General features: G+C 46.4%; 1 protein-coding gene across 2 annotated transcripts in view; it reads left to right on the top strand.

The window, feature by feature from the left end:
- FRMPD4 (FERM and PDZ domain containing 4) overlaps positions 1–15040 on the top strand; it is an 863243-nt gene that overhangs the window by 807617 nt on the left and 40586 nt on the right. For both annotated transcript variants that reach the window (XM_047716285.1, XM_047716286.1), the window contains one exon: positions 8951–8996. In XM_047716285.1, coding sequence (XP_047572241.1) covers positions 8951–8996 — 46 coding nt within the window. The remainder of the gene's footprint in view (positions 1–8950; positions 8997–15040) is intronic.

The raw sequence follows: 15040 nt of genomic DNA, 5'->3' as shown, positions 1-15040 counted from the left end.
GGAGGGGGCAGAGGGAGAGAATCCCAAGCTGACTCTGTACTGAGTGCAGAGGCCAATGTGGGGCTCCATCTCACAACCCCTGAGGTCATGACCTGAGCTGAAACCGAGAGTCGGACACCTAACAGGCTGAGCCACCCAGGTGCCCCTAAAAACATAGTTTTCAAAGTCTTTATGGACAGATGATGGTCCAGTTTTCTTTTGCTGCATAACAAATTTAAGGGCTTAATTAAGGGCTTAATAAAATAATAAAATAATTCCGTGTCTTTCATGTGGCTGCTGTTAAGGGCCAACCAGAGCTGTAACCACATACAGGCTTGTTTGGGCTGGACATCCCAGGTGGCCCCTTCATTCCTGCATTGTTGCCTGGACCTGGGCAGCCGATACAGGTGCGACTGGCCAAGCAGGTCCCCCTCTCTCCACGGTGCTTCTCCACATGGCCAGCCTTCTCCCAACACAGTGGTCTCAGGGTTGTTGGCCTTCTCACCTGGTGGCTGGCTTCTCAGTCAGAAGATAGCCATGGAATGGGTCTCTGCAAGGCTTCCTCCGATTCTTCTAACCAAGGCCTGGGAGTCATGCAGTATCCCTTCCACACTATTTCTGTTTGTCAAAAGTAACTCATGGAAGTAGCCCAGATTCAAGGGGAGAAGACTACACAAGATCTAGACACCAAAAGCTGTGATTCCTTGAGGTCCATCTCTGGGGCCTCTGTAGCTCAGATGGGAAAAGATGAACAGTTCAATTGTATTTATAGTCCTTGGCTCTATATAAGAATTTAATTCTAAACCTAAAATTCTTTCAGTCTTTTAGTTTTTTCGGTTTTTCAGTCTTTAACCTCCTGCTTAATAAGGATCTTGTCTTAAATTCTCTTCATTTTCCCCATTGGCCACCAACCTGGTGGGGTTTTTTTGCTCAACAGTATAACCCCTATCTCAAGGATAAAATGGTCCTGGGATAGACACTGTGGAATTAGTAGCTGCCAAGCCGGTGCTCCCGGACAAGTGAATTCTTTGATCCTTCTCTTCTATGTTTGCTTCCCTGATGACTATGGTGGCTTCATTAAGTACATTTTCTTTGCCAGCCTCCCCTGACCATAACTGAGAAATGACAAATAATCCCATTCTTTGCAGTTATCGAAGTAAAGACACGGTTCAGCAACAATGCGTAGAGCGTTAATGTTTCCTAATGTCTGTGACAGATCACACTTAGCCTTAATGTGTTGATCTGGTTTGAATGCTTAGTCATTTGCTAGCTGTTTCCATTCTCTTCCAACTTCAGTACATGTTAGGAATTGATACAATGGATCATTAGTGTCTCTCTCCAGAGTGTTGGAAAGGTCAACTAGATGAAGCATTAAACCGCCAATCTAAGTAGTCCTATGGCAACTTTTCTAAAAGTGAAGGGCAGCATTATTTCCTTCAGCTTTTCCAGCAATTGACCAGGTGCACCATGTTATGGCTGGTTCTCAGATCATAAAAATCTTAATGTTCTTTTCACATCTCTGGGTTTAGATAGAAAGAAGAAATAGAAAGGAAGCCACTGGGATACCAACATCCTAGGATTGCAGAAAGGCTCTTCTGAGCGAAGAGTCGCTGGAGAAATGCTGTTATAATCACTTCTGATTTCCTTCATCAGCGGCTGTCCACCAGCAGAGAGTTTAAGGGCCGAGGTGCACACGTGAGCTTGCAGAAAAAAGTGTTTTGCTAATCTCGCCAAAGAACGCTGAAGTGCAAGAAGAAAGAATCTGATGTGTGTGTGCATTTACCTTAGAAGTGAGAGTTCCAATGCCCTTTCTCTGTGCCTCAGCACCTTTCCTTTCAATTAAAAATACTGCACATCAGTCCCTCGCATCATGTTAAAATGTCACGTTACAGTTTACCAAATCATATGTAGCCTTAAATTTCCTCTTTATTTTGCCTTCCCGTAGCCAAAACTGTCAGCCTTCATGGATTGATTCTTTACTTCATTTTTGAAGTCTAAAACTTTATAGTGAGTTAACTTGTTTGGACCATATTTTTTTTTTTTGCAGGACTCTTGAATTTTAACATAAAGTATCTTGCTATATATTTTAGTTATTTGGGCTTGGTTTTGTTTCATTTTCCCCATCTCTGAGGAAATCGCAGTGTTCTTCAAAGCTCTGTTACATCGGTCTCAATTTCTGAGTTGATCAAGGGATCTATTTCTTTGGTGCAGAAGGAAATATAGCCAACATTACTACATATGGCGACAGTAAATTCGTGTAAATATGGAATGAGAAAGGCAGTTGAGGAAAGGTACCAAGCTATGCTGCTCTAAAAAAAAAAAAAGACCACATCAGCTTTAGCTGCATTGTTGGAAAAGATTGTAATGCGGAAAGCCTCATTAGAATCCTAGCTCTCCCTCAGGTCACTTTGCTTGCTGCAGCAGAAATCCCAGCCAGGGAAGTTTACAAATGGGATGTGTTGCCAAAGCGTGACCTGCGACCACTGATGCCAGATGTCCCAGATGTGTTTCAAGGGACTCCCTCAAAAACGGATAAGACACTTTTGTGGAAGAATCAAAGGCAAATTTGATAGGAGCAGTTTAGGGGAGGGCAGACTCTATTTTCCACCACAGGTCAGCGCTGTGATTCAGGGATTTAAATGATGTTTTTAACAAACTCAACTATTTCAAAACTATCGGTACTGCCCTTTGAAACTATTCTTTAAAAGTGGAAGATTCACTTGGAATTTATTATGAAATAATACTTCTCTATACATGCCCCTAACTGTATTTTTTTTAACATTCCTAGCTGTTTCAGACCTCCATAAAAGGAAGTTACCTGCTTTACTGGAATGTGGCATCTTCCATTCTCCATTCTAATCTTTCTGTTGAAGCAATTTTAAAATGGCTTAGATTTCCCCAACCCCCAGCCAGGGTCTTGGGGTTAGGAATTCTAAAAGATCTAAAACATTATGAAGTTAATTGTCTGGCAGGTTATAATGAAATAATTATAGGTGAGAAAAACAGAAGAAAAGCACATTTCCAGTCTGGATGACAAATAACATACTGTAATATTTTATTTCAATTTAAATAACTTCATCTTTCATTAATCGGTAAAGTTAAAATCAAGCTAGGTTGTGTTTCAGGCACTTTACAGAGAGTTACTTCAAGCACAAAGATTTCTTAAGATTTTATTTATTTGCAAGAGAGTGAGAAAGAGCACAAGGTGGGTGGGTAGAGGGAGTGGGAGAAGGAGGCTCCCTGCCGTGCAGGGAGCCCAATGCAGGACTTGATCCCAGGACTCAGGGATCATGACATGAGCTGAACACAAATGCTTAACCAACTAGCTACCCAGGCACTCCAGGCACAAAAACTTTAAATGTAATAGACATATTTTGAAAAATGTTTCCCATTTTTTAAATTAACTGAGTGTACTGAACAATGCTTTTTTGCTGATGTTTCTTACCATGAAAAAAAAAAAATCTCATGTGAGATGAATTCATGGGCAGAGACCACTTTCAGATACTTACAGTTACTTGGTTATGAATCTTTCTGTTAGTGCGGCGGACAGAATCCAACATGGGCCCAATAATCCTCGCTCTGGATATGCATAGTGTTGTGTATTCCACTCTCTTTTAGTATGGGTGGGATCTTTGATGTGCTTCTCACCAATAGAATACGGCAAAGGTGATGGGATGTCACTTCTGTGATTATATTATATAACATTGTAACTTCCATCTTGCTAGCAAACTCTCCTTTGCTGGTTTTGCTGAAGCTAGTTACCATGTCGGAGGGGCCCATGTGGCAAGGAACGAAGGGTGACCTCTAGCCAACTGCAAGCAAGGAACAGAGGTCCTTGGTCCAATATCTCAAAAAATAATTTAATCCTGCCCCAAACCACAGAGTGTGCTTGGGAGTGGGCCTTCCCAATTGAGATTTCGGATGAGACCTCAGCCCTGGGCATCACTTTGATGACAGTGTCGTGAGAAAAAAAAATTTTTTTTCAAGATTTTATTTATTTACTTATTTGAGAAAACAAGAGTGAGCAAATGGGAGCGGGGAGGCAGGGGTGAGGGAGAAGCAGACTTCCCATTGTGCAGGGAGCCCGATGCAGGGCTTGATCCCAGAACCCTGAGATCCTGACCTGAGCCAAAGGCAGATGCTTAACCAACTGAGCCAGCCAGCCAGCCACCAAAGATGTGCACAACCTAATCCCTAGAGCCTGTGACTGTACCTGTGATTCCATTAAGAATGGGGTGATTGTCCTGGATTATCCAGGTGGACCCATTGCCATCAGAAGGGTCTTTATAACTGAAAGAAGGCAAGAGAGTCAGAGAGAAACTGGAAGGCGCTATGCTGCTGGTTTTGAAGATGGAAGAAAGGGCTATGAGTCAAGGAATACAGGAAGGCTCTAGAAGCTAGAACATTTCCCAGAATGAGTGCAGCCCAGCTGACACCTTGACTTTAGCCCAGTGAGGCCCATTTCAGACTTTGGGCCTCCATTATAAGATAATAAATTTGTGTTGTTTTAAGCCACTAAATACGTGGTTATTTATCACAGCAGCGATACGGAGCTAATCCCATTTCTGTGGTTATTTGCTTAGTTAGCATCTGAGATGCTTAACGAGTTGCATCTCCAGGCATTTGTCTGCTCCTAACAGATGCACCAGAGCTGGGAATATCTGCTTCCCTTTCCAGAAGTAAACAAATGAATATGGGCCACCGGGCATCGCTCTGGAGGAAATTAGCATTTTTCCCACAGCCTTGTGTGCCCATCCCCCCTCCTGCCTGTCCCAGCGCCTCCTGTCCCTCACTGTTGTGTTTTCCTTTGTATTGTTTTTTCCTTAGAGCTCTGAGCCCTCAGTCAAGGATTGTTTGGACTCAAAGAACACTATCTACTCAAGTCAGTTGGAGGAAGGAGAAGTTGGAGAGGAGTGTAGCCAACGAGTCTCAGAGTGGAATCTTCCAGCAACTGTGGTTCTTCCTCCCCACTGCCCATTCACGACAGCTCGCCAGAGCCCGCTCTTCCTTAGCCCCCCACAAAGCCTCAGGCAGGCCCCATCCGTGTCTCAAGCAGGTTTAAGGAAATTCTCCAGTGTCTTGTACACTCATAATCACAACAGCTTGTAATTGGTAGTTGAAACACTCAGTTGTCACATAAGAATCGAGACTCCCAGCTCTACAAACACCTTCCTTGCCCCTGTTTTGCACCTGGGATGCCTGCAGTGGGCTAAGGGGCATTCCTTAACCTTCTTCTCTAGCTTTGGCTCCTTCCATATGGGAATGGGACCAGGACAGTGAAGTAGAAAGCAGGAGAGTCCTCACTTGATTGGCACCAATGTCATCTGGCATTGGTGTCCTCTTACCTACGGAGGATAATGCAAATTCACTTTTTGGCTCCTGGGTGGCTCAGTCAGTTAAGCAGCTGCCTTCGGCTCAGGTGATGAACTCCAGGTCCCCGGATCGAGCCCCATGTCAGGCTCCCTGCCCAGTGGGGAGTCTGCCTCTCCCTCTGCCCCTCCCCCTGCTCATGCTCAAGGTCTCTCTCAGATAAATAAATAGGACCTTAAAAAAAAAAAAAGTTGACTCTTTCCCTTGTGGACATGTTTGTGGATTCCTGGAAGACTTCTCTGTTGTGTGGCTCCAACCACAGCACCTGGAGTCAGAGAGAACCCAGAGGCTGGCTCTGTCCGTGCACCTCTGCCCCTGTCCAGGCACTGTCACCCCTATAGAGGCTCAGATGCGCCAGACGCCTTTATTCAGTGACCCCAGGGTACCATTTCTACTGTGTCTTCCACATACTGGCCCCAGGAATTGCATCCTGTAGGCCTGCCTCAGTGGAAGGGTAGGGATTTTGAAAACATCTCTATTCTTAGGGGTTATGTTGCTTCCACCAAACTCTCCCAGTTGCCTTTTGTTGTTGGTTTTCATTAAGTAATGTGTCCGGCTCCCAGGCGCATACAGTGTTACAGGCCCTAAGCCCTGGCTTTTAGTACCTCCTTCAAAGGTCTGCGGCACCTTGCTTTGGTGCGCAAAGGTGAGCAATGTCTTTTGACACAAGGCCTCGGCTGGCTCTCCCTCAGCCGTCGTGGCCTCCTGTAACTCATGAGCCCAGAGGGCGCCTTGTGACTGCTGCTGCTGCCGTTTCACCCCTGACAGGACCAAGTGAGGAACCCTACGGGACCCAAAGCGCTATGGAGTTCATTATTCATGTCTGACAGGGGATAATTAAGTACTTGTAGATGAAAGGACACAGAAATGAAAGGCCGTTCCCAGAGCTGATAATAGTTCGATTGAGATTTTCCTATCAATTGTTTTCTTTCTAATAAGACAGTGGGAGCCAGAACTGCACAGGGGAGGACTCGCCCCTGTCACCTCCCCTCTTGCTCAGCCATTACTGACCCTCAGCTCCCTGTTGGGAGTCTTGGGTGCCTTAGTTCCGATCCTGCAGAGAGGAAATCTGATTGGCTCTCTCCAACCTCTGGGTCCAATCAGCTGTGCCCTGAGCACGGATCCCTGGGCCCAGCGACGGCTCCCGAGGGCCCTGGGGGCGGGCCTTGGGCAGGGCACGCCCACTACCCCGGTGGCCGTGTGCGCAAAGGCTTCGGTCAACTGGATCCTTTCTCTCATCTGCTGGGTGTTCCTTGGCCCCTTCGAACAAGAGGAACTCGAGTGAGAGCTGAGAAGCAATATTTGTGTTGCCTTCTGAGTGTTCCTCTCACGCACACACCTGTATGGAAACAGTGGGGGCTGGGCGATGGGGTTAGGTCCCCTGCCTTGGGACGGCCCCAAAAGAGCTGGACAGTGGGTCCTCTGGTGTCTTGGTGAGCAAATGAGGGATTACTTCAAAAAGCTCCATGAGCCACCTCCCCTTCAGCAGTTCGCGAGTTTGCTTACGTACGTCTACCCCCACATTTCTTCATCCTCTTCCAAATTGCGAGTTCTTTATGAAACCATACGTGCAGACAGTGGACTTCATCAAACTCGTCCGTTCAGGCTAGAAAGCATCATCAGAGACCCACGGAAGGCCCCTCTCCTCTGATGTTGCTTATTTATTTTTTTTAATTTTTTTTAAGATTTTATTTATTTATTTGACAGAGAGAAATCACAAGTAGGCAGAGAGGCAGGCAGAGAAAGAGGAGGAAGCAGGCTCCCTGCTGAGCAGAAAGCCCGATGTGGGGCTTGAACCCAGGACCTGGGATCGTGACCTGAGCCGAAGGCAGCAGCTTAACCCACTGAGCCACCCAGGCGCCCAGATGTTGCTTATTTATTTCACGCCTGCCCTCTCTCTCTCGCCCGACAGAGATCCCTTCGAACGCGTTTAGTGTGTCCTTTAGTATGTGCGTGTGTTTTGCGCTTTTGCCAACGGTATTCTGTTGCGCACCGAGTCCGGTTTCTTCTCCTGCGTTTGAAGCACCATCGCCGGAGTTACCAAGCGCAGCTAAGCTCCTGCTTCTTCTCGCCCCGTCCTTGGGTGCTGGCCATCCACGCACGTCCGCGGCCACTCTCCTGCGGCTGGAGCCCTAACTGCTCTCTAGCCTTTCACCTCCCCACCCCGGCAACATCCCCAACTCCCCCAGCCCTTAAAGTCCAGCGGCAGAATTTCTTTGGGACCTAAACCAGAGTGGAAAGGCTGAGGTCATAGTGCATGTAACACTGAGGTTTGCCTAGTGATGCCACAAGGCCTGGCGGGAGGACTACCCCTGTCCACACAGCCAGCCGCGACGCGCGACCACTCCCTGTTTCTGTGGCACTGTGCTGTGGGCGTGCCGTGACTCTGTTTCTCCATCTAATGGCGATTCTGGCTGCCGTACGTGGTGCTGGAGCTTTCCACCCACCCTTGGCAACTGGGAACTCGTGGGAGCCCACGGGCGGAGCTGCCGGTCCTCCAGCTTTACTGTCATCTGAAATGTTCTGATACTTCTTCGAGTTTCTTGACTTCTATCCCTCCCTTCTCTGCTGTGTTTTGCTCTCCTCCCCCACTGCACTCCCCACTTCCCAGCCCCCACCCAGCGCTGCTGTGGCCAGTGTCCCGAACTAGCTTGGCGGGGAGGGTGCCCACTACAGCGCAAAGATTGCTGGAAATACATCTGCCGTGGCTTCTTCCAGGGAACAGCCTTGCCACGGATTCCCTTTACTTTATTCACATGGACAGTAAATCACAAAAGTAGGTCGTTCATTAAAACCTGAAGTAAGAAGTCCACATCTCCTCCACAAAGTGGCAACAGACCTTCCTCGTACTCCGGATGGAAAGGGAAGGAAGGAAAACTGTTACACCCACAGCATGATTTTCCCTGAGGAGTTGAGTTATTTATCAGGATGGGGTTATTTGGGGGAAATTAAATAAACCATGATATTGCCTTGTTCTGCTTTCTGCTACAAGGTATCCCCTATCCGGAACACTGTTTCCCAGCGAGCGCCCGTCTGAAATAGCTCGCACCCCAACATCCTGAGCATTGTCACCGTGGACCCAGGGGGCCTCGCGGCGCGGGGAAGTGATGTTTGCGGGGTGCTGTTTGCACATAAGAAACCCACACTGACACTTCGCTTTTGTGCTGCTGACCCTGAGCAGATAACGATGTTACTAATTTTTTAAAAATCAATTCTTTTTCTAGAAAATTAAAATCAAAGGGGGAGAATCAATGTGGAGGGTAGCGGGAAGTACAGAAACTGATGGAGTCCAGGCTTCTGCAACAGTCCTTCCCTGGGCGAGTGTTATTTCAAAGCCCTGCTGTTTGGCATCACAGATGATAACACCCAACATAAACCGCATGGGAAGCTTTCAATCAGGCTGTTTGTTACACTGGGTGAACACTTGATTTTGGTTTTCTCTGAGGCCTGAAAGCCCATTTTTGAGCTTTTTGATTTACTCCGCCTGAGAGCCCCAGAAATGTTCGCCAACACATCACACGTTGCATTTCAAAAGAACGCTGTCATAGAGAGCCTGGCCTCTGCGCATTTCATAAATATGTTTGTTTTTCTTCTCTTTCAGAAGCTGCAAAGAATCGATACTTCTCACTGTCATTCAGCCTTACCCTGTAAGTGTCCTGTGAGTAAAAGTGCCGCTGTAAGATCCCAGGATTCCAGTCTCCCCCTCCTCCCAGTCCGGGGAAACCGTGACAATGAATTAACAGCAGAGAAAAATGGCATGCACTCACAATATGAGTTCAGAAATCTTCATTATTTGTGTTTTACGCACCATGGTAGCAAAACCATTCACAGCGAGAAAGGAAAGTAACGCCTTTTCTATATATCTTGAAAACCAGCTCTCAGTCTATGGCACTCACATCTGGAAATCACACAAGACTCAAGACTTTCTTATGGTTTCTAGCTTGAGAATCACAAATGGAATGGGAATGTTTAATTGTAGGGTGTTCTAACATAATTCTTTTCCATATTCCTTTCTAATTATTTTGGTAGATATTTCAGGGAGCCCCCCCCACACACACACACACTTAAAGGCGGCTATTGGAGGAGACGCGGCTGTCAGAATTCGATTTCAGCAGCCTTGGTCAGGAGGGTGGGGAGTACTGCCTTGGGTTGCCATGATTTTTTTTTTTTAACAACTCTATCACGGTATAATTTGTATATCCTAAAATCTACCCATTTCAAGCATACAAGTCAATGCTCTGTATAAAATTTACTGAGGCATGCAGCCATCACCACCATCTGGCTCCAGAACACTTCCTTCAGCCCATCGAGATCCCTCATTCCCATTTACAGTGAATACCCCCTTTCCACCCGCAATCCCAGGCAACAACTGGTTGTCCATTTCTATAGATTTGCTGTCGCTTGTAAAGTCCGTACATTGGGAGTTGAGCTCAAAAATACCAAGGCAAAGTCCTTCAGATTTTCCCCCAAGCGTTTATCATCAGTACCTTGCATGGCCTTCGCAGGGTTTGGCAGAGATTCCCAACTGTTTACACTTCTATTTTCTTCCCCGTGGAGTTGGAGGCTCTCCTAAGGGTCATTCTCCGTCTCCTGACCAAACTCTTCCTCTCCCCTGTCCCAGCATCTTCCTTGTAAGCACTGTGGCCTAAGCATTTCAGGCAGGGAAAAAAAAATGTGTTCCAGATTGTGATACAATGACAAATAGAACTAAGCAAGACAACAAACTGTGCTATCCGGGACATTGCTACTTATAATAAAAACTTAGTTTACTACGGACTGTTGCTCGTGGTCCCTCTGTGTGCCACAACTGCACACGCATGTCTGGATTTGAAAACCAAGGAGACAACGGGATGTAAGAGAACTGAGATTTGAGATCTAGTTCCCGGCAATAGAACAGGTCAGTCCCGCACCTGCTCGGACTTCCGAATCTGTCTCGCATCTCACACTGACTCACATCCAAGGGCTTCCCTGCTCTGCCATCTCATGATTCCATGCTTCCTTCCAGAGAAAGAACAGCTACACGGTTTCTGTTAACGAGAGTGTCATTCACACTCACTTCAAATCTATCCATGTTTCCTCATTCTTTGCAGGGGACAAATAGGTTGAGTGAAGCCAGCAGAAATGCCTACAAAAAACTGAGTGGTTGGCCAACTGTAAATTCCTAATGGAACTTCAGGTTCACCTTGTGTCTCCTGGCTTACCTCTTCTCACTTTTTAACCTGTTAGACATGCGAGATCAGGACCATTGTATTCCAAACCAGGTTATTTTTGCAATGTGAGGTAATGTTTTACCCCAGGCAGTAGACTTGGAGAAAGAACAAGGAGTTTGGCATTTAAGTTAAGGGTTGTGTCTTGTGGCTTTGCTTCTGGTTTCGAGAGCGCGTGACTGGTTATTCATATGAATCCTCATTCTTACCAGTGATTCATGGAACTTCCTATAATAGATCATCTGGAACTTTCCAGGAGTTCAGGTGGCTGTTGCTCTTGTGCTATAATGAAAGTCAACATTTGACCACAACCTTCAGGAGCGAGTGTTGTGTGTTCTTCTGGCCAATAGCCGCGCCTCTGCGCCTCGCAGCACTTTCTCCCTGCTCGGTCACAGGGTGGCATCCTCGTCTTTGACTTCCCTGGATTAGCCCTCCTTCCTGAAAAGCCCAGCACATATCCCACCCCAGTGCTTCCTCGGCCTAGCCAAACCCTTCTTGCTGACCATTTGTCTCGGCAGCCAGGATTGGCATCCTGAAACAGAAGAGCCCCCAGGCCAAAAGAACGTGTATAAATTCTGCTTTTATTGCAGATAGTAAAAATTAGCATTTTAATTTATTCTGTAACCTGCCGGCCAGCATTTGTTATGTTGTATTTCTTCTGCCTAGTAAGGCCCAGTCAAGACAGAGAGCCGGTGTCCGCCCCTTCTTACATCACTCCACACGGTCCCGGGGCTCCCCCACAGTGAGCCCCGCTGTGGAAATTCCTGAGGCTTTAGAGGAGTCATTCTTCACAGGCTTCTACCTTGTTTTTGAAGTGTTATAGATGGCTCTCCCCTTCCGCCATGTTTCCTTTATTTCTTAGAGAAAAATTGTGGAAGTATAGAAGGAAACACACGAGAGCAAAAAAATATATGTCAGCACATCTTTTCCTCAGAGACAAGCAGTGTAAACAATCGGCCTGGTTCCTTCCAGTCATGTGATAGATGCCTTGTCACTAGTGGAGATCTTGGACATACAGTTTATTCTGCTTTCACTTAGTCTGTCATAAACATGGTTTCATACCATCGAGAATTCTTTATCAGCATCGTATGCGTGGCTGGAAAGCATTACGTGGAACCAAGATTTATTTAGCCAACACCCTCTTATTAAGCCTCTCATACTGACCTCAGTGGTCTTCCCTTCTAATTCTGCACGCAACACCATTGTGTAGAAGTCTTCATCTGTATCTAGTGAGAAGTTCCCCCCTTCCATTATGATGACATTCTCAAGAAGAAATTTCTGGGTCTCTTGTGAATTTTATTCCGTCTTTTGTACCATCTTCTTTCCTTGCACTCTTACTGTTTTTTATTCCAGGGCTTTCTTGATAGCTCCCTCCTCCTTTCCTTTGACTCCACCTCCCACATTCCCAAATCTGGAACTTCCAGAACTTCCTAGTCTAATGGGGCTTGAGATACAGACTGTTAAAAGTCTTCGATTCCCTCCCATTACACAGTGCTGGCTCCGTGGCACTTGGAATAAGTCACTGTCCATTCTGTGGGCTGGTGCTATCATGATTTTCATTCACTCGGCTTTTTTCTGGACCCAAGAGCTGAGGGACCTGCTTTCCTGCTTCTCCTTCCTACCCAACTTTTACTACGTTCCACACACCTGAGAGAGGCTACCTATCTCCTTGTGGGAGCCTCCATGTGTTAGATGGTCCCAGAATCCAGACCAGTTCCTCCTGCCGTGTGTCATGCCAAGCATGCCGGCCCAGTTTCGGGCTTGTAGGATGCTTCATTGGGTCACTCTTCCTTCCTCCTGCTCATCCGTGCATGTTTCCTGGGAGCGCCTCCCATTCAGCTTCCTGCTTGTCAGTCCTTGTCTTAGGTGCTGCTCTGGGGGAACTCCACGCTAAGTGACCCGGTGATAACTGTGGGCTAACTCAGACTTCACCACATACTTACTCCATGCCCACCTTCCACGTACAGAGTACTATAGACATACAGGAGTTGCAAATTTAAGACCTTATGCTTTACTTTCAGAAATTTTATCTTATTTAGGTAATTTTTTTCCAAACGACGTTCTAGTGACTTCTGAGCCTCTAAAAGCCCCAAGAGCATGGCACACATCTACTCTGGCCACCTTAGCAACAGCAGATTTGGAAAGAGGGGCAGACGTTGATTAGAGCCCTTCTAATCGTAAATTAATTAACAGCAGGGGAATCTGATTATTTTAAATGGTAATCACTCGTCATTTCCACTACAGGATAGGAAGTGCTTGTGATCAGCACCTACGGGCCTGCAGGTTGCTCAGAATTAACTCGTCAGGTTCTGAGGGGTGTAAGTTGTATGTTTTTTGAGCTGCAAAAGGAGATCAGAGTGTAAACCGCAGTCGTGATGGGATTGCATACCCCGCATGCCACACGTAACTCCAGCCAGTGGAATAAGCCACTATTTTGTTGACTCTAATTCGGTAACCTTCAGACTTGAGGAGCTTATGTTTTTATTATCCAAAAGTAATTTTTTTAAAGATTTTATTTATTTATTTGTCAGAGTGAGCACAGGCAGACAGAGAGGCAGGCAGAGGCAGAGGGAGAAGCAGGCTCCCGCTGAGCAAGGAGCCCGATGTGGGACTCGATCCCAGGATGCTGGGATCATGACCTGAGCCGAAGGCAGCAGCTTAACCAACTGAGCCACCCAGGCGTCCCCAAAAGAATTTTTGAAACATACATCAAATACATAAAATAGTCGCAAATCCAGAATAAGAAAAATGCCCTGGCCTGAATTTTCGGCCTTTTATCCCAAGTCTGTTGGCTTCAAAATACACATAGAATAGTATTTACTTAACTCCCTTAGCTATCTAGTTCCTGGCTGGTTCTCCTCGTTCATCAGGTTTGTGGTTAGGGCAGGGCAGATAAATCTGGGGAGGAGACAAGAGGGTAAAGGGAGAAGCAGGCTCCCCGCTGAGCAGGGAGCCAGATGTGGGGCTCAATCCCAGGACCCTGGGATCATGACCTGAGCTGAAGGCAGATGCTGAGCCAACTGAACCACCCAAGCGTCCTTGTGAAGTGCTTTTTTTTTTTTAAGATTTTATTTATTTATTTGACAGAGATTGCAAGTGGCAGAGAGGCAGGCAGAGAGAGGGGAAAGCAGGCTCCCCACTGGGCAGGGACCCCCCCCCCGACGCGGGGCTCTATCCCAGGATCCCAATATCATGACCTGAGCTGAAGGCAGAGGCTTAACCCACTGAGCCACCCAGGCGCCCCTGTGAAGTGCTTTTTTATTGAGGCAATGAGTGACATAGATCATTTCAGGAAAACGTGGCAAAGTGTTATATTAAAAGATTCAGATGCACAGGAGAATCAACCTCTGTATCTGGCATGTTGAGCACACGTGAGAGCCTTCATAAATAAAGGATGCTAGAGCCCCAGGCGGCAGTGGTTGGTGGGGGAGGGGGGGCATCAAAGCTCAAGCCCCTTATCTAATTAGTAGCTTCTGTTCTCGGTAGCTTTCTGACAGCCCACTCCCTTTGTGCGAAACCCATGGTGCCAGTGTAAGTATCGCCTGCCTAAAATCATTAAGAGAAAATAATGTTTTCCCTTCAGCTAAAAAGTGGCATATCGAAAGCAAAAGAACTCACTACTGTACGATTTGTTCGTTAATCATTACCAAACTCAGCCTATAATTACAGCGATACCGAGGAGAACACCACCGTCCCATCCCTTAAGCTCTATAGTAGGACTTTTTTTTTCAGTTTATTTTATTTTATTTTTTAGTAATCTCTACACTCAACATGGGACTCAGAACTCCCAACCCGGAGATCAAGAAGCACAAGCCCCACAGACTGAGCTGGCCAGGCGCCCCTGGAGTGGGGCTTTTAAAAGTCATGTTGAACGTGATCAACATGTTCTTTAGAGCTTTGAGTTCTTGGTTTTGTTTTCTTTTGTTGTGTTCCAAGAGGTCAGCCTTCTCTGTAAACATCTTGCATAAATAGGGAAATTAAAGCTCTGGTGGCCAAACCATCCATTCATCCATCCAGTCCCCTAAGACACGGGTGAGCGCAGAGGATGGGATGGGTGTGGAGGGAAACTTAAGATAACAGGATTTTGTCCAGTATTCAAGCAAAACTCCTCCCTGGAACAGGCACACACAGAGCCAACAGCGATTTTATCTTTTTACAGGAAGATGCACATAACATAAATCTACCATTTTCACTATTTTAAAGCGTTCAAATCGGGGACGTTAAGTGTGTCCACCATCTTGTTCAATAGACGCTGCTGTCTTGTTCCAGAACCTTTTCATGACCCCAAAAGGAAATCAACCCCCGCAGATGTTAGTCACTCCCCATTCTCCTTGCCTGCCCGGGGTAACCACTATTCTACCTTCCATCTATATGGATTTGCCTCTTCCAGAATGTTCATGGAAATGGAGTCAAATGCTACAATACATGGCCTTTTGTGTCTGGTTTCTTTCACTCAACATAATGTCCCTGAGGTTTATCCATGT

The sequence above is a fragment of the Lutra lutra genome, chromosome X (genome assembly GCF_902655055.1).
Source record: "Lutra lutra chromosome X, mLutLut1.2, whole genome shotgun sequence".
In the NCBI taxonomy this organism is placed as follows: domain Eukaryota; kingdom Metazoa; phylum Chordata; class Mammalia; order Carnivora; family Mustelidae; genus Lutra; species Lutra lutra.
The sequence above is the reverse complement of the archived record's forward strand: the minus strand, read 5'-3'. Positions and strand labels throughout refer to the sequence as shown.